Source organism: Galeopterus variegatus, unplaced genomic scaffold, assembly GCF_000696425.1.
Source record: "Galeopterus variegatus unplaced genomic scaffold, G_variegatus-3.0.2 Scaffold700, whole genome shotgun sequence".
Classification (NCBI taxonomy): domain Eukaryota; kingdom Metazoa; phylum Chordata; class Mammalia; order Dermoptera; family Cynocephalidae; genus Galeopterus; species Galeopterus variegatus.
In genome coordinates, this window is record NW_007726811.1 from 390,203 (window position 1) to 410,810 (window position 20,608).

Consider the following 20,608-nt stretch of genomic DNA (forward strand, 5'->3'; position numbering starts at 1 on the left):
CCATCTGTCATGCTTCCCAACTGAGCACAGTAAAACAAGGAGGCACCACTAATGATCACCCAACTCCTCACCAAACTCTAGGTGACTCAACATCCTGATGTTTCTGGAACTAAGGTGTTTCCTGTAACATGGGATTTTCAGTGCTATCACCAGGAAAGTTTTAGGCAAACCAGTACAGGTCAGTCACCCTACAGTACTACTTTCCTCTACTGGGTACCAGAGACCCTGATTCCCTTAATAGATTCATTTATTCAACAAATACTTATGGAACCCTAATACATCCCAGGATCTTGGAATATGTCAGTGAACAAAACAGACAAATGATCTCTGCTGTCACTGAGCTAATACAACAGTCAGAGGTAAGGGATGACAGACTATAAACAATAAACATAACAAATAAGTAAACTATATAGTGTATTGAAAGGTGATAAAATCTATTAAACAGAAAGAACATAAAAAGCATTATAAGATTTTCAGAGTTAGCCATTGCAATTTTAGATAGGATGTACAGATGAATAAGTAAACTATATAGTGTATTAAAAGGTGATAAAATCTATTAAACAGAAAGATCATAAAAAGCATTATAAGATTTTCAGAGTTAGCCATTGCAATTTTAGATAGGATGTACAGATTAGGCTTCATTGAGAAAATGGCATGTAAACAAAGACTTGATGGAGAAGAGGGAGTCATGTGGATGTCAGGGGAAGAATGTCCCTAGGTAGAGGGAATAGCCAGTGCAAGGCCCTGAGGCAGAGAATGTCTGCTATGACCTACTATCAACAAGGAGGTTAGCATGGCTGGGACACCTGGGCGATTGAGACGAATAGAGAAGGAAGTCAGAGGTAACGGGGGGCAAGATAGTGTAGGACTAACTGGCCACAGCACGCACTCTGGTTTCTTGTCTGAGCAGAATGGGTAGTTACTGGAAGGTTTTGAGCAGAGGGTGACATGTGGTGCATTGCATGGTGTTATGGTATTTCCGGTTCCCCCTTTCCCCCACCAAAAGGTGTGTCCATATCCTAATTCCTGGAACCTGTGAATGTGACCTTATTTGGAAAAAAGGTCTTTGCAGATGTAACTAACTTAACGATTCTGAAATAAAGAGATCATCCTGAATTATCTGGGCAGGCCCTAAATCCAATGACAAGTGTCCTCTATAAGAGAAAGGCAGAGAAGGAGATCTGAGACAGACAGAAGAGGAGAAGACAGACACAGAGAAGGAGATGTAAAGATGGATGCAGAGATTGGAGTGATGTGGCTACAAGCCAAGGAATGCCAAGAATTGCTGGAAGTCACCACACACTAAGAGCAAGGCATGGGATGGATCCCCCCTTAGAACCTCCAGAAGGAACCAAACCTGCCGACCCTTTAATTTTGAACTTCTAACCTGCAGGACTGTGAGAGGATCGATTTATGTTGTTTTAAACCAGTTCGTTTGTGGTAATTTGTTATGGCAGCCATAGGAAACTAATGCAGGAGGCCAGATAGTGCCGGGCCTGATCAACCAAAACAATGACTCAGGTTTCTGTTCTGAGTGGAACGGGGAGCTATTGGAAGGTTTTGAGCAGAGGCGTGACACAAATCTTATTTTTGTTTTAAGTAGATAATCAATTAACTTAGCCAGCACATAATCCCTCTCCCTCACACATTTTTTTTTGGGGGGTGGGAGGGGTGCTTAGATAAATGATTGGTTAGATGTTGCCAGTGGCAGTCTCAACTTTCAGTTCAATGGACCCGTCATTTTATTCTTTCATAGATATCAAACCTCTAAACCAGTAGTATCGATTAGAACTGGGTTTGGCTGCATTTAATAGAAAACCTAATAGTATTTTATTTTATTATTATTATTTTTGACCAGTAAGGGGATCGCAACCCTTGGCACGGTGTGGTCCGCACCATGCTCAGCCAGTGAGCGCACCAGCCATCCTTATATGGGATCCGAACCCGTGGCCTTGGTGCTCCCAGCACCACACTCTCCCAAGTGAGCCATGGGGCCGGCCCTAAAAAACCTAATAGTATTTTATATGAGAGGGGTTTATTTCTCTCTCGAGAAATCTTGAGGTGGGCAGTCCCCGGCTGGTCAAGTGGTTCCATAGTCATCAGGGAATGAGAGTTCTTCTATTTTTCCTATCCAACATCTTTAATATGTAATTTTTATCCTCAGGGTCACCTTATGGTCCAAGATGATGGCTGAAGCTCCAGTCATCATTTGCAAATTTCAGTAAAGGAGGAGAGAGAAGAGCATTACCTTGGGCTGAATGTTCCCCTGAAACTTAACCTCCCCTATAACTGCTGAGGGTGGGAAATCCCATTATGGTAATTGAAAGGTGAGGACTTGAAGAGGTGATTAGATCGTAGGACCATGCCGTAGTGAATAGATTAATAATGGTGGTCATGGGCATGGTTCTGAGGGCTTTAAAAGGAGGATGAATAACTGCTGAGGGTGGGAAATCCCATTATGGTAATTGAAAGGTGAGGACTTGAAGAGGTGATTAGATCGTAGGACCATGCCATAGTGAATAGATTAATAATGGTGGTCATGGGCATGGTTCTGAGGGCTTTAAAAGGAGGATGAATGAGGAGTTGATCTTTCTCTCACTCTGCTCACCATTTCTGCAATGTGATGCCCTGTGGTCACTGTTGCCAACACCAAGACACTCACCAGATGTGTTCCCTGGATTTTGAACCTCCTAGCCTCAGAAACTGTAAGCAATAAGTTTTGCTTTCTTTATAAAGCACCTAGATCTGTATATTTTGTTATAAGCAAAAGAAATGGGACTAATACAGAAAATTGGTACCAGCAAGGTTGGGGTGTTGCTTATAACAAATAATTGAAAATGTGGAAGTAGCTTTGGAACTGGGTATTGAGGAGAGGCTGGAGGAATTTGGAGGAACAGGCTGGAGAAAGCCTAGATGCTGGTGAAAGTTGAGAAGCCAAGAAAACCAAGGAAAGTTTAGAATGTTTTAGAGACTTGTTAGATGGTAGTGACCAGAATGCTTATAGAAATATGGACTGTAAAGACCATTCTAAGGAGATCTCAGATAGAAATAAGGAGTTTATTGGAAACTGAAGCAAAGATCACCTTTGCTATGAACTGGCAAGGAACTTGGCTTATTCTGCCCATGCATGCCCTAGGACTTTGTGGAAGTCAGAACTTAGGAGTTGTGAACCAGAGTATTTGGTGGAAGAAATTTCTAAGCAACAAAGCAGTCAGGAAGCTACATGGCTACTCGCAACAGCCTATAATGAGTTATGGTGGCAAAGGCATGATGTAAAGCCAGAATTTAAAAGGAAAGCAGAGCATAAAAATTTGGAAAATGTGCAACCTGGCCATGTAGTAGAGAAGCAGAGAGTATCTTCAGAAGAGAAATACAATTATGCCAAGAAGATTAGTACAAAAGAAAGGGATTATTAAGAGAAAGGGAAAAGACCCTGAAGGCAGTGCAGAAGCCGCTGGGCCCAACTCTTCTTTTTCAGGCCCAAAGGCCTAGGGAGACGGAATGATCTTGGGGAACAGGCCTGAGATGCCCTACATGGGCTCGCTGCCTAGAGCCACCATGGGAAGCTGCTTCCAGCACCAGCACTCTGGCTACTTTGGCTGCTCTGGCTGTGGCTAAATTGGCCCCAGGTATGGCTGGACCCACAGCTTTGGAAAATACAAGCTGGAAGTGTTGGCAGTGTCACATGGTGTTTGGTCTGCAGGCTCACAGAATGCCAGAACTCTGAATGCTTGGGAACCTCCACTCTGATTTCAAAGGATGTGTGGAAAAGCCTGGGGGCCCAGAAAGGGATCTGTCATAGAGGCAGATTCATTGCACAGTCTTCACTAGAGCAATCCCAAGTGGAAATGTGGGGTTGGAGTTGCAGCAGAGAAACCCCATCAGTGCCATGCCTTGTGGAGCCATGAGCACGACTGCCATGGAGACCCTAGACTTGTGGAGCTACAAGAATGGAACACCAGCCTGGGAGAGCTGACATGTCCTGATACTAGGAAAGCCACAGGAGTGGAGCTGCCTGAGGACTTGGGGACCCAACCCCCACACCAGTGTGCAGGGGGCATCAAACATGGAGTCAAGGTACATGATTCACCAACTTTGAGATATAATACTTGCCCTGCTGGGTTTTGGACTTGTTTGGAGCCTGTCATCCCTTTCTTTTGGTTCCCTTTGTGAATGAGAATATGTACCCTATGTTTGTCCTACCATTGTGTCTTGGAAGTAGATACCATCTTTTTGATTTCACAGATGGGACTTTGAACTGTGAACCCAGTATCAGCCACAAGACCTGGATTCAACCTCATCAACTGCATTCTCAGAGGCAATCTTATCAGATAGAGACCTAACAGGAAAAGAGTTTAACTTTCCAAAACTAGTCTGTAAAGGCTGTAAGAGGGATTTGCTTCTCAGAGGGACAGATAACATTGCATGGCTACCTGTATAACAAAGAATCAGGCAAACATGACACCACCAAAGGAAATTAATAAAGCTTTAATAACCATCCCCAAAGAAATGGAGATATATGAATTGCCTAAAAAAAATTCAAAATAATTATCTTAAAGAAGCTCAGTGAGATGCAATAAAACACAGATCGATAACTAAGTGAAATTAGGAAAACAATGCATGAACAAAATGAGAAGTTTAATAAAGAAATGGAAACCATAAAAAAACCCAAACAAATTCTGGAGTTGAATAATACAATGACAGAATTTAAACACTCAATAAGGAGTTTCAACAGCAACTCAATCATGAAAAAGAAAAAAAATTAGTGAATGCTCAGACAGGTAATTGAAATTAGAGGAAAAACAGCAACAAAAGATTGACAAGGACAGAAGAAAGCATAAGGGACCTGCAGAACACCATCAAACCTACAAGTATATAAATTATAGGGATATCAGAAGAAGAAGAGTGAGAGAAAGGGAGAAGAAAGTTTATTTTAAAAATACAGTCTAATATTAGCTATTTTCTGTAGATACTCTTAATCAAGTTAGGGAAATTCCTTTTTATTCCTAATTTTCTGAGAGTATTTTCTTTTTTTAATGATGAGTGGCTCTTTAATTTTATTAAATGTTGAGGTGATTATATTTTTTCTCTTTTATTCTGTTAGTGTGATGTTATAATGATTGGGTTTTGAAAAATAAAGCAAAATTGGTTTATAAATTCTACTTGGTCAGAATGTATTATCTTTTTTTATATTTTGGATTCAGTTTCATAATATTGTATAATGATTTTTACATCTAATTACATGAGGGATATCGATCTTTTATTTTCTTTTCTCCTAATGCTATCAGAATTTGCTATCAGAGTTTTTTGCTGTTCATATAAAATGAGTTAGAAAATGTTTTGTCCTCCTTTATATTCTGAGTTTGTGTATAGTTGGCACTTTTTAAAAAAAATTAAATATTTGCTGTGATCCTTCATTAAAACCATCTTGACCTAGAGGCTATTTTTGTTTGTTTGTTTGGGGGGTTTTGTGTGTGTGTGTGAAAATATTTTTGGTAATTTGTTCAAGTTCTTAATAAATATAGAGGTATTAAGATTCTAAATTTCTTCTTGTCAGTTTGGTAAGTTGTGCTTTTTATGAAATTTTTCATTATATCTAAGTTATCAAGTTTATTGGTGTAAAGTTATTCACAATATTTCTTTACTGTCTTTTGATGTATGTCGAATCTATAAATGCTATCTCCTCTTTCTTTCCTAATATTGATAATTTATGTTTTCATGTTGATCAGTCTTCTTAGGGATGGATTAATTTTATTAATCTTTTCAAAGATCTAACTTTTGACTTTATTTTTTCTGTTATTTGTTACTTCTGTTTTGTTGACTTTACCTTCTTTTATCTCTGGTCCAGCATGGGGATACTGCCAGTTGCTGAATATGCCTATTCCACTATGCATTCCAGACTAAGGAATAACCACAGGATGGGTTTGGGGACACATTGAACCCACTGTGTGATGGTCTTGGACTAAAACCCCATTAATCACCTGACTTCCCTAAGCCCCTACTCTGACTAGTGGACCATGGTGATATTTTGCATCTCTGGTAATTAGTGTCAGTTAAGAGCCAGTATCCAGCAATTCCTAAAAATTCTGATTATTCTTTTTCCCTAATACATGGTTATCCTGGTAAGTTGTTTTTGGGAAAGACTTGGAGAAAGATTAACAGTATAAATTTTGGCAGTATGACAAGATCCTTACTCAAGGGAACACAGTCATTTATTCAAGAGTTCTGGGTGTGTACACTGACTCAAGTCTTAAAATTGATAGAGAGGCCATGAGTCTCTGCTTGGTGATTCAAATTAGATTTTTGTTCCCTATTCCTAGAACTCTTTCACTTATACAAAAAAAGTAAGAATTAGAAGAAATCCAACCTATTTCTTTTTTTAGGGATACCATTATCAAATAGCCAATGCTATAGGTCTCTCAGAGCCAGCCAGTTCTTATTACCGACCTACAGAGAAGAGCTATCATAGAGCTCTTCAAGAAAACTAGGGCTTCTCTTATAAATTTGTTTTTCATCGTCATGGTGAAACTTGTGTCCTCTGGACCCTCCCAGAGTGGGTGAGCAGGTCTTACATGACAATTTCACTCTGGCATGTAAATTTCCCTAAGCCTTTAGATACCTTTCTCGACACAAATTTGTTTTTCATCGTCATGGTGAAACTTGTGTCCTCTGGACCCTCCCAGAGTGGGTGAGCAGGTATTACATGACAATTTCACTCTGGCATGTAAATTTCCCTAAGCCTTTAGATACCTTTCTCGACAATATATCAAGGGAGTTCTGCCACTGCGTTAGCATTTAGTGTAGGCCATCTTTGGTTCCACGTGTCAGTCAACCAACTAAACAAACAGTTAGAGGTACAAACCCCTCAAGGTACAATACTACATCCAAAATCTCTGCTTAGGGGTCCCATATCAATAAATTCAGCCTAACCCAATGTTATATTCCTTCCATCTTCACATAACCTTATCCATTCCACATGTATTCCTAATTGTTGTCTGCATAAATTGGAAACATTGTGCAGTTCTTTCAGTGTGTAGCACACCTCCTTGTAGGTTACACTTTGTACTTCACTCTTTGGAAATTGCTGGAACTTAAGTGTAGTTATAGGTCTAGAGGAGTGATGGGAATAGGTCCTGAGGAGCTTCAGCAGTGCTTTGCAAGACAATTATCTCAGGGGAGGATGTTACAGATTTTTCAAGCAAAGCAGAGTTAATCTCCTCATGCAGGAGTAGAGGGCTGCTTCTAGTGGCAAAGAAGACTCAGCAGAATTTAAGGTTCTGAATCCCCTAACTTCATGGGGATGTTGCCATATATCCTCATTTTAATTTTCAGGAATCCATTCCTTCCCAATAAATGTCTTCACTTTAAAAGAAAACTCCATGTGATATTAACAATGCAATTTGCATTGTAATTCTGCCACTCAAGGGTGAGACTTTGGATTTGGTTTTCAGAAATCTCAGCCCGGTGGTCACAGGAAATAAGGGTTATCTTTATTTTCTTCTTTCTACTTACTTTAGGTTCAAGTTGTTCTTCTTTTTCAGGTTTCTTGACTTGGAAACTTCTATAATTGAGTTTTATAAATTTCTTCTTTATGAATATGAAAGGCATAAATTTCCTTCTTAACACTGTTTTAGCTGCATAGAACAAATTATGATTTTATATTATTTTTATTATCATTCAGTCAAAATATTTTCCAATTTTTTCTTATGTTTTTTTTCTTTGGCCAATGGATTATTTAGAAGTGTGTGGTTTAATTTCAAATGTGTGGTATTTTTATAGATATTATATTGTTATTAATTTCTAATTTTGTTTCATTGCTGTCAGAGAACAAACTTGTAAGATTTCAACCTTTTGAAATTACTGAGACTTTTAAAAGAGTGTGGTGTACCTACCATGTTCTATATACTATATTACATTAACAATAGTCTAAGTACACTTGGAAATAAAATGTATTCTGTTGTTGGGTGTAGTGGTCGAGTTGGTCATAGTCTTGTTTAAATTTTCTATAACATTACTAATTATTTTTGTCAAGTTCTATCAATAGTTGAAATAGAGTTGTTAAAATGTGTAACTATACTTGTGGGTTTGTCTATTTCATCTTTAGTTCTGTTGGATTGCTTTTCATGTATTTTGGAAGCTAAGCTCTGTTATTAGGGGCATACATATTTATTAATTTTATTCACTTATGAGGAAATGATCATTTTATGATTGTGAAATGTACGTTTTTGTTTCTGATAATACTTGCTGTTTTGAAGTCTACATTATTTTCTATTAATATAACCATACCAATTTTCTTATGTTTATTGTTTGCATGGGATATCTTTTACCACCCTTTTGCTCTTAATCCATTGTGTCTTTATGTTTAAGGTGCATCTTTTTTAGAGAACTTATAGTTAAGTCTTGTGTTTTTTTTTTTTTTTTTTTGGTCCATTGTGACCATCTCAGATTTTTATTTGGAGTATTTAGTCTACACCAGATAATACTTACTAACATGGTTTGGTGTAAACCATCTTGGTATTTATTATTTACCAGTCCTATCTGTTTTTATCCCTTTGTTGCTTTTTTCCTACCTTCTTTTGGGTTGAGTATTTTTAGTATTTAATTTTATTTTCTACATTGGCTTTCTGTTTGCTTTTATTATAATAAAAACACATAATATAAAATTTACCATCTTAACCATTTTTAAGTATATCATTCAATTATGTTAAGTATATTCACATTGTTGTGAAACAGATATCTAGAAATTTTTCATCTTGCAAGTCTAAAAATCTATACCCATTAAAGAACAATTCTCTTTCCTCTCTCCCCCCAGCCCCTGGTAACCACCATTCCACTTTCTGTTTCTATAAATTTAATTACTTTAGATACCTCATATGAGTGGAATCATACAGTATTTGGATTTTTGTGATTGGCTTATTTCACTTAACATAATGTCTTCAAGGTTCATCCATGTTGTAGCATGTGACAAGATATCCTTCCTTTTAAAGGCTGAATAATATTCCATTGTATATATATATATCATGTTTTCTTCATCCATTCATTTGTTGATAGACATTTAGGTTGTTTATATATCGTGGCATTGTGAATAATGCTGCAATGAACATGGGAGTGCAGATATCTCTTTGAGATCCTGATTGTATATATCATGTTTTCTTCACCCATTCATTTGTTGATAGACATTTAGGTTGTTTATATATCATGGCATTGTGAATAATGCTGCAATGAACATGGGAGTGCAGATATCTCTTTGAGATCCTGATTCCAATTCTTTCGTATATATACCCAAGAGTGGGATTATTGTATCATATAGTAATAAAATGTGTTTATTTGTTTATTATTAATTTTCTGTGGAACTTCCATACTGTTTTCCATCGTGGTTACACCATTTTACATTTCCACCAACACTATAGGAGGGTTTCAATTTCTCCACATACTCACCAACACTTGTAATCTTTTGGGTTTTTTGATAACAGCCATCCTAACAGATGCAAGGTGATATCTCATTACAGTTTTAATTTCCCTAATGATAGCTGAACATCTTCTAATGTACCCATTGACCATTTGTATGTCTTCTTTGCCCGTTTTTAATTGATTTATTTTTTGCTATTGAATTGTAGGGGTTCCTTATGTATTTTGAAAATTAATCCCTGATCAGACATGATTTGCAAATATTTTTTCCCATTCTGTAGGTTGTCTCTTCATTCCATTGATTGCTTCTTTTACTGTGCAGAAGAGTTTTACTTTGATATCCCACATCTATTTTTGCATTTGTTGCCTGTGCTTTTGGTATCATATCCATAAAATCATGGCCAAGATCAGTGCCATGAATCTTTTCCCTTATGTTTACTTCTAGGAGTTTTATAGTCTTAGGTTTTACCTCTAAGTCTTTAATCTATTTTGAGTTGATTTTTGTGAATAAAGATAGGGGTCCATTCAAAAGGGTAATAAGTTACTATTTTGAATGTGGATTACCAGTTTTCCCAACACCACTTGTGAAAGAGACTATTCTTTCCCCATTGTGTATTTTTGGTGCCTTTGTTGAAAATCAATTGACTGCATATGTGTGTGTTTATTTCTAGGCTCCCTGTTCTGTTCTGTTGGTCTTTATGTCCATCTTTATGCCAGTACTATACTGTTTTAGTTAGTGAAGCTTTGTAATATATTTTGAAATCAGAAAGTGTGATGTTTCCAACTTTATTCTTCTTTCTTAAGGTTGCTTTGCTATTCTGGGTCTTGTGTGGTTCCTCATCAATTTTAGGATTTTTTTCTTTCTCTAAGAAATGCCATTGGGATTTTGATGGGGATAACTTTGAATCTATAAGTTGTTTTGGGTATTATGGCAATCTTAACAATATTCATTCTTCCATTCTGTGAACACAGAATATCTTTTCATTTATTTGTGTCTTTTTCAGTTTCTTTCATGAGCGTATTGTAGTTTTCAGTGTACAAGTCTTTCACCTCCCTGTTTAGGTTTATTCCTAAGTATTTTATTATTTTTGATGCTATTGGAAATGGAATTGTTTTCTCAATTTCCTTTTCAGATGGTTTATTGTTAGTATATAGAAATACAATTAATTATAGCATGTTGATTTGGCATCCTACAAATTTACTGAATTAGTTTATTATTTGTAACAGGTTTTTGGTGGAGTCTTTATAGTTTTCTATATATTCTAAGACTATATCATCTGCAAACAGAAATGATTTTACTTCTTCTTTTCCCATTTGGATACCTTTTATTTCTTTTTATTTCTGGCTAAGAGTTCCAGTACTATGTTAACAAATGTGTTGAGAGTGAGCATTCTTGTCTTATTCTTGATCTTGGAGAAAAAGCTTTCAGTTGTTCCTCATTGAGTATGATGTTAGATATGAGCTTGTCACATATAGCCTTTATCATGTTGAGGTACTTTCCTTCTATATCTAACTTATTGAGAATTTTTGTGATGAAACAGTGATTTATTTTGTCAATTGCTTTTTCTGCATTGAGAAGATCATGTGATACATTTTGTTAATGTGGTGCATTTCATTTATAGATTTGTGTATGTTTAACTATCCTTGCATTCCTGGGATATATCATGCCTAATCATGGTGTGAATGATCCTTTTAATGTGCTGTTAAGTTCAGTTTTCTACTATTTTGTTGAGGATTTGTGCACATGTATTCATCAGGGATATTGAATTGTCATTTTTTTTCTTGTAGTGTCTTTGTCTGGCTTTGATATCAAGATAATGTTAGCATCATAAGATGATTCTGGAAATGTTCCCTTCTCTTTAGTTTTTGAAAGAGTTTGAGAAGGATTGTCATTAATTCTTTAAATACTTGGTAGAATTTGCCAGTGAAGACATCTTCCCTGCACTTTTATTTATTGGGAGATTTTTGATTATTGTTTCAATCTCCTTAGATGCTTGGCCTTTATTATGCTGTGGTAGTTTTCTTCTTCTCTATTGGCTTCTTAGTTGTGTCCTTTTTTTTTAATGGTTTTTACGGGGATTACAATATATGTTCTTATTAAAGTCTACTTGAAATTAATATTTAATCACATTACATTTTACTCTTTACACCTGACTCTTGCCATTTCATGAATTAAAAAAATAACAACAACTTTATAGCAGTTTAATTTCATTTAAACATTTTAGGTTATTGTTTTTATATCTCAATTCTTCTTAAGTTATAAATCCCATCACAGTGTTATTGTTTTTACTTTAAACAGTTTTTTAAAGGAAATTAAGAAAAGGAAAACATTTAGTCTTTTATATTTAGTCACATATTTACCATTTATGATCATTTATTCCCTTCCAGTGGATCTTAATTTTCATCTTGTGTTATTTCCTTGCAACCTAAAGGGTATTCTTTATTATTTCTTGTAGTATATGTCTGTTGGTGACTAATTCTGTCACCTTTTGCTTATCTGAAAATATCCTTGTTTCATCTTAATTTTAAAAGAATATTTTGCTGTATATAAAAAATATTCTGTATTATTTCAATCTTTTAAAATTTATGAAGGTCCTAATTCCAGGGCCTAACTGGGGCAGACGCGACACCATGGTCACACTGTCTGATGTGTAAGGAAGAGTTGACATGGGCCAGCAAGAGCCAACACAGGCTGACAAAATTGGGATACATTAATAGTACCAATAAGGGCAGATATTGGCCAACATGGGCTGACTTGGGTCTGGAAAGCACCTTAAAGCTTTTGTCATTTTTCAGAGGAAAAAACTTAAAGCATGGAAAGGCAATTTTCTCAGAATCCCACAATTGCACAATGCCAGAATCTTGACTCTGGAATCATGTATTCTTTCGCCAAGACTCTTTCCACCTCAACTGGCCTCTCCATGAAGGTGAGGCACCAGAATGCTGACTTATCTGGAGAGCACATTCTTGTGAGCTCATGCATGTGCCTGGAAAGACCTGAAACAACTCTCAGGACAATTTCTAGAGGAAATTTTTCATTTTTTTGCATTATTTGAGTGAAACCCTTGTGGGTAATAATGTTACAGCTTTGCCAACCCTTGAAAACCGAACAGCAATAAACACTCATAAATATTAGGTGCTGATAACCACCTCCAAGTAAGGACATCCACGTAACAGACACACAGATTTTGCACCACAAGGCCTTGGGCACTTAATATTAACCACCTTTTTTGGTCTATTGCATTTACCTTTTGTTGCTTTGTGTTGCTTCGCCCCCCATGGATTTGTCACCCCTCTTCTCCTGGGTGATGGAGATGCAAAGGATTACTCAAAGCCCATCTCTTCCGAGCAGTGAGAGACCCCGAAGTGATTAACTTCCCTGGGACCCTCCAGTAAGAGGCAACCCTTCCTTGGGAAATTAACCCCAAAATGGGGTTCTCTTCCTGCATTTATTTTCCAGACCAGGAAGTTACAGGAAGAGAACATAGGTGGGATTATAGTTTAACAATATAGGCTGGTAACTTTGAGTGAAACAGGCCAGATGACATTCCAGTAGACAATTAAGTGGTCCTATCAACAACAGCTTGATCTTAGCAAACATTCCTTCTCCCTCGAGCAGTTTTCCAGCAATTTAGATATCAATCAGTAACTAATCTGTCTTTGAGCCAGCAACCTTGCTGTGCCACAATTCTTATCTTGCAACACCTTTTATAATATTGCCTTTTAGCTCTTATTTCCAACCTCACCTCTTTTAGGCCAGAAGGTCCAAGACTGGGAGTGTGACTATAAGCAACACTGGGATTTACTCAGTTTGAATTCCATCCCATACGTTTCTTTCTTTTTTCATATATTACTATGCATATTAAAGATGCATATTAACAATTTATTAGTCCAAAACTGTAGATAAATTGTCTGAACATGATAATAAAACAACGTGATCATAAACATGGTCACAGAACAATATAGTGCATATCTGCAATGCCCCCAGCCCAGGCCCATCACAGCAGTTTCTATGCTAGCCTTGGGAACCTCTGGGGATGTGTGGTCACTCTAATTTGAAGTGAATTAGTTCAGAATTGCCATCTGCAACAGCTGGATGAAGCACTCAAGGAACCATATTTTGGGTGTACCCCCTGATAGGTGGTAGAGAGAAGTGGATGCCCCCTTTATATTCATCTTTAAAATTTGGAGTGCTTCACCTTTCCTCATGTGAATGCAGGGGTCAGCCCCAAGGAAAATCATCCGGACTTGCACTATTACTCCAAATCCATAGTCCAGAAACCCCCGAGTGCAAAGGAACTGATGGAATGCATCTAGTGCATTCCACCATGGGAAGAAATTCTTCTCTAGGTGCGTGTGATGCTCAATGCCCAGGCACTCCATTGGCTCATCGGTACCTTCTCCCTCCCTTTCTTTTCTTTTCTTTTTCTTTCTCCCCCCTTTTTTTTCTACTTGGAGCAACAATAAAGCACTACAACTCATATAAGTAAGAATAAACATTGTGTTTTTAAACTAACAAACATTAAGAATAAATCCCTCTTTTTCTTATTTTTTAGTAAAAAAAATTTAATTATAAAAAAATTACCTTTTATTGGAAAAATGAAGTCTGTTTCTGTTCAGGTCAGCTAAGATAAGAATGATAATTTTGCAGATGTGTTTCTTTTTTTGCAGCACAATTTAGAAAGTGATACTGTCAGGACTTGACTCTCAATACAACAGAACAAGCAAAGAAGAAATGGCCAGACAGAGGGCAGGGATGGGAGAGGCATTGTAGGACGGATCAAGATCAGAGCAGCTGGGGTGTGACTGTCTTCCTGAAAAACTTTGTCTGGAGCGGATCCTTGCAGTTTTCATCAAGATCTAAGCAATGTCATGACACTGATAGTGACTAACATTTGTTAAGCATTTGCTATGGGCCATGCACGTTTTATAAGTCTTTACATGAATTATATAATTTACTTTTTTTTTATTGAAGCATATAGTTTAGTTTTACATCAAATGAAAGAACAACTCTAGGGAACCCCCAGAATCTGGGGACTTAGTGCTCAGTCTGTTTCCTCACCCACCTGTTTCTGGCTCCCCCTGCCTGACCTCCTTGGTACTGAACCTCAGCAGCCTCTGAGTCCCTCCTCTGCCAAGTCCTTCCTGTCCTGAAGCCTGCATGGTTATTTCTAGCTCTGCTTTTCCATCTCAAACTCTCTTCCTCCAGCTCTGTATCTCATTTCAGACCCACCTGTCAGTAATGACTGCCTGTTGTTCAGCTCTGGAACCTTCTGTCTGGCTTTGCAGCTCTTCTGTAAACCACCTCCTTATCTCAAACTCTCTTCCTCCAGCTCTGTATCTCATTTCAGACCCACCTGTCAGTAATGACCGCCTGTTGTTCAGCTCTGGAACCTTCTGTCTGGCTTTGCAGCTCTTCTGTAAACCACCTCCTCCTGCAGATGGGTCTGGACACCAGCAGTTTATTCTTATTTGAAAAATAAAATAATAACACTGCATATAGATACATATGAAAAAAACAAGTGGCCAAGACATAGACATTTTATTTGTTTTTAAATGCTATGGCTATGGAGACAATACTGGAAAGTTCACACATAGACCTACCAAAATTTATCATCTGTTGTTTATATACCGAATTAAGAAGTTTGTGTAACTAAATCGCAAGTGAAAAAGTCAGTAAGAGAGGTAAAGACGTGGGATAACATGAAATTAAAAGATTGTCCTTTTCTTGGCTCCTCCTTTTGGTTAGCTCAACTGCAAAGTTAGTGTTGACTTTGTCATCTTCTAAAATTCCACCTCTCTGTGGGTGCTTGTATTTCTGGAACACTCACCCAAAATAATATGGTTGTACTCTTTCCCCTGGTGTTAATCCTGGGTTGTTTGGGAACCCAGCTTATCTGAAGGAGTCGGGCTCTGGGCTTTCTCACAAAGGATGAGCATAGATATTTTTAAAAGAGGTTGCTGTTCCTTTAAATTCTGAAAGTGAACTTGGCTCAGCAAGGCCAGCAGCTCAGGGTCCAGCCCCTACAAGAGAGAATAGCTACAGACTCTCCATCCTCAGGCTTTGCAAGGGGACGGCTGTGCCAGCCGGGCTGTGGCAGGCTCCTGGCAGCATGGCAGCGAAGCTGGGGGCTCTCCTGCTGGTCCTGGTGCTTGGCCTGGCTCAGCCAGCCTCTGCCCGCCGGAAGCTCCTGGTGTTTCTGCTGGATGGTTTTCGGTCAGACTACATCAGTGATGAGGCCCTGGAGTCGCTGCCTGGTTTCAAAGAGATTGTGAACAGGGGAGTAAAAGTGGATTACCTGACCCCAGACTTCCCTAGTCTCTCGTATCCCAATTACTATACCCTAATGACTGGTGAGTACCATGTCCTCTTCTTGGTGGGGAGGGGAGAGCTGGAGTCAAGCAGGGAACAGTTAGCTCCTGGTACTGGAGTCTTATTTAAATGTTCAGGTCTCCCTAGTTCTTTGGGACACTAAAGACAGACAAGAAGTTTGTGTTCTTAGCTGAGAAGATTTTTTTTTTTTCATGGTTATGTTGTTTCCCAAAAGTTATCCCGAGGACCTGTCTTGGATTCTCAGTGTAGAAAACAGAGAACTATAGCAATGTATACTATTTGATGATAAAAATGTGGCTATTTATTTTACAAATAAAAATTCTAGCTAACTTCATATTTTCTATGTTGAGGTTTAAAAAATCAACAGGTTTTCATGTGTCCATGACGAATTCCTTCTGTTCCTTTACTCTGCAGTGATCTGTCATCCTATAGTCACTTGGCTAGTTCATCAATGTGTTAGACTGTGAAAGTTACCCACAGGACTCTTTGAAGGGGAATCGTGTTCCTGGATTTCTTGGAGGGGATTTTTAGGTCACACTCTTTACTGTTATTTAGTAATGCCACCTTTCCTCTTCTTTTGCTTTTTTGGTCCAGGTGAAAAGACATGGAGAAGAAAAAAAAATTATTGTGTAGTTCAGATTCTCCATTTTTAATTTCCAGCATCTGTAAAAACAAACAAAACAAAATCCCAGCAAAGCCAGACTTCCTGGTCTGGGGAAAGCTGATTTGCCTAAAGATGACCTTTATCTGGAATTGCCAAAACTCCAAATGTGATTCCACAAACCTGGTCCTCTATCTGTGCAATAGTATGTGCAGCCCTGTTTTGCTTACATAGTTGGACTTCCAGCTTCTGGTCTGTTGTTCAGTTAACCTTTGTAAGGGCCAGCAAGAGGCTCTCAGAAAGAATTTAGTAAACTATCCAGGGAGGCTGTTAAGAATGCACTGTTATTGCTGATAATGTAAGACTAAGCTACGTGCCCTGAGCACAGGGACAACTCTATAAATTCTGCTAACAGAAAGGGGATGAGAACTCTTGTATCTCATTATGGATCTCCACAGACTGCCAAAGCCAAAGGAGTCTGAAAATATGGATTCAAACTTTGTGCCGTGCACCTGGGGCTGTATAACTGTGTACATAAAAATGCCATAAAGTGATTACCACAATTCAAGGGAAGGGATATTTGGAGAATTGGAAATAAAGACATGGAGAAAACAAACAATTCAGACTGCACATAAGCAAGGAATGTATTTACTTGTTTTTTATTCCCCCAACAGACAAATGATCAGTCTCTGAGATAAACAGAATTAACAAAAGTCTCTGTCGTCCTCACTTGGCATGCATCTCCCCTTGCAGGGAAGCTGTTTGCAGGCTGCTGGGTCACACACAGATGGGATTGTATGTCACAGCCCGACTCCAGCTCTATGCAGGGAGTTTCACACACAGAGACCACCCCACTCCTGTTGTCTTTCAGAGCCTTACTGGGAGATCCAATTCATAAACTGCCACGTGCAGTTCTCTCAATCTCGGTGGAAAATGAACAAGACACATTTTAGAAAGTCAGACTCCAGTAAGTAAAAAAGGGTCATTACAAACACCACAGAGAAACCAAGCCAGCAACACAGTCTTTTGTTTTTCAGACCCACATCCTTGATATGGGCACAAGGGATCATTTGCACAAAGCCTCTGTCACAATGAGACACACCTTCTTTTCAGACTATGGGTGTTTCACTTGTCTGGTCATGAGAGAAGAGCCCTTTTGATGGTGGGACAGTGAAGCTCTCATGAGTGTCTGACGTGAGATCTCACCTTCACTTTCAAAGAGAGGCTGGCATGAGGAAGCCACCATATCTCCATATGGGTTATGTCTATGTATTTTCAGATGACAAAATATATGACCTGATTTGAAAGTCTGCTTGGTATATACATTGACTTTTCCACTTTTATAAACAGTACTGTACATAAGATGTGTCTAGCAAGGCTCATGTGTATGTACAAATGTCTTTGGGTATGATTTGTACCTACTGAGCAAACTTAGAGCAGGATTTGCAGGCGTGGAGACGCCAGGCCGTGAAGCTGGCATCATCATCTCCTCTGTTCTGGAACTAACTCAGGGCTAAATTTAGATTATTTTCCCCAATATCTACACTTATTTTAACACCTGATGTTGAAAAACTCTTCTTTTTTTCATCTGAGGAAGGATATATCCATTGGGAATTGTACTTAAGCATATGGTTTGAGCATTTGAGCATTTTATGAACCAATAAAATTGTTATGCTAGATCTTTTTGGAACCAAAAGATGCTGCTTTAGGGTTCCTTGGAATTCATAGGAGAGGCTGTGATTGCACTTCATTATATGAGTTATTGTGCATAAAACAGAAAGCCTTTGCTCTTCTCTTTGCATAATGAGGATTGATGGGTTATTGGAAAGAATGCTGTCCTCAGAGCTGGGAAAACTTTCTTGAAGTCCTTGCAAGGAAGCATTCAGCAAGCCATTGCACTGCCCTGGGCCTCTGTTTCCTCAGCTGCAAAATAAAATGAGATGAACTGCTAGGTCCTGATCAGGCCAGGGTTTCAGGTGCTGCTGGATGCAGACGTAAAAGTAAGCAATGCATATGGAATTTTTAAGAGTTAGGACTGGCTCCTCTTGGGATGCCTTCATATGGAAATTAAGCAAATGGCTGAAACTCCCTAGAGAGAGGAGTTTCACAGGAGAGCCACATAGATGGTGATGAGAAATCAACAGTCATATTTATGAGGAAACTTGGAAATTATCTAGCCAGGTCACTGACATGAAGCCATGGTGACTGATTAATTTTTCCTTCCAAAATATGTTTCCATCAGGATAAATGTGAACAAAATTCCAATAGTGATCAGGGAGATCAATCAAACCATTGATTGCTGGGGATACAGAATCTTACAACAGGGCTTTTCACCCAGGGAGCTTACATGCAAGCTGAGGAGAAGAGACACTCGGAGAATGGAGAATTAGAATACTTACTAATATTCTAAGTGAACGACGAGGGATGAAGGGCTGAATTGTGTCTCCCTGCCCCCAAATTCATGTTGATATTCAATCCCCCTGTACCTCAGAACATAACCGTATTTGGAGATAAGGTCTTTAGAGAAATGATGAAGTGAGAATGAGGCCGTTAGAGTGGGGCCCTATTCCCATGACTGGTGTTCTTATAAAAGGAGGAAGAGACACCAGGGATGTGTGTGCACAGAGAAAAGACCACGTGAGGACACAGCCAGAGGCAGCCATCTGCAAGCCAAGGAGGGGCCGCACGAGAAACCAAGCCTGCCAACACCTTGGGCTTGGACTTCTAGCTTCCAGAACTGTGAGAAAATAAATTTCTGTTGTTAAAGCCACTCAGTCTGTGGGACTTCATAATGGCAGCCCAAACAAACTAAGATACAACAGAACATGGGGAGGTTTCCAGCATGCTATGGAGGGCCTTCCAGGTGGAGTAGCATGGGAGAGCCTCTTGAAGAGGTGGGATCTGAGCTGGGATAAACAGCCACAAGCACGGCGTGGATCATTAGACCTTACTCTATGCATTAGCTCTCTTCCGAAGAGCTATGTGTGGATCAACTTAATTATAGTTAAAACGACCACAGTTTAAACGCCATTGGAATGCTTCATGTTTTAATCTATCTTACTGTGGATCTTTTTGTAAAGTTATTCTCTCTTTGGGAGTAAATCCGCATTTGACTGAAGTGAAGTTTCACATAAAAGCAATGGAAAAAAGTAGTGATTTGTTCAATTCAGGTCATGGGTAAGAGAAAATGCTGTGTATGTTTGGAGGCGGCATAACTTAGCATTGTTTTGCTAAGGCTAATGGCAACATTTGCTTGTAATTCTTGCAAAAACTTCTAGCTAATTGGTTGAGGAATGTGGCCCAGAAATGTCCTGAGGAGCAGGGAAGCTGGTCTTGAATTCTGCCTTTATTGCAAATAATCTACCAAGAAGTGAACATATGCTCAAATAAATTTGCTACACAGTATATTATCATTTCTACATTTAGAAGCTAGTAAATAAAGTGTGGGGATGTTGAGTGTTTGGCTCCAGACCCTGCAGTATGTCAGTAGCAGAGCTGAGATGGGAGGGTAGGCATCAGAGGCCTGGTTCTCACACAGCAATTGAGGAGCATGCTGAGCCTGCATCCTGGAGTGGCCAGGAGGCTGGCCATGTGACCTGAGGCCCAGGGACACAGGGCTCCCCAGAACCTGTCCAGGAGGCAGCAAGAGCGTGAGTAATGGTGCTTTATTAATCCTCCACAGGAATCAAAGCAAAAACAATGGCATTAACTGCTCAGAATTAATATCAGTGTCAGTGTATTTCCTATCTCACTCTTAGAACTTAAGTGTGATGCAAATTCTTACCAGATATCAAGGATCCAACATTCTGGAATAACAGACTACAGGGTAAGCCATGCTTTCCTCACTTTTTTTTTTTCCTTTTTGTCTTTTTTCGTGTCCGGCAATGGATCGCAACCCTCAGTGTCGCGCCCGTACCGGACCGGGACCGACAACGGGATCGCAACCCTCGGTGTTGCGCCCGCACCGCGCTCAGCCAGTGAGCGGGAACCGTAGACCAAGACTTTAAACCAGCCATTTTAAATATATCCAAACAGCTAAAGAAAACATGTCTGAAGAACTAAAGAAAAGCATGATGTCTCACCAGAGAACATCAATAAAATGATAGAAAACATAAAAAGGAACCAAACAGAAATTCTGGAGCTAAACATTATAATAACAAATGAAAAAATCATGAGGGGGCTTAATAGCAGAGCTGAACAAGCAGAAGAAACAATAAGTAGGCAGGCAACTCCGGCAAGGAGCATGCCAGGAGCCAATAGCAGCC

At 38.8% G+C, this 20,608-nt stretch overlaps 1 protein-coding gene across 1 annotated transcript in view; it reads left to right on the forward strand.

Moving 5' to 3' along the window:
- Positions 1 to 15,416: 15,416 nt before the first annotated feature.
- ENPP6 (ectonucleotide pyrophosphatase/phosphodiesterase 6) overlaps positions 15,417 to 20,608 on the forward strand; it is a 132,133-nt gene continuing 126,941 nt past the window's right edge. The window contains exon 1 of the mRNA XM_008571538.1: positions 15,417 to 15,762. Coding sequence (XP_008569760.1) covers positions 15,522 to 15,762 — 241 coding nt within the window. The 5' untranslated portion in view covers positions 15,417 to 15,521. The remainder of the gene's footprint in view (positions 15,763 to 20,608) is intronic.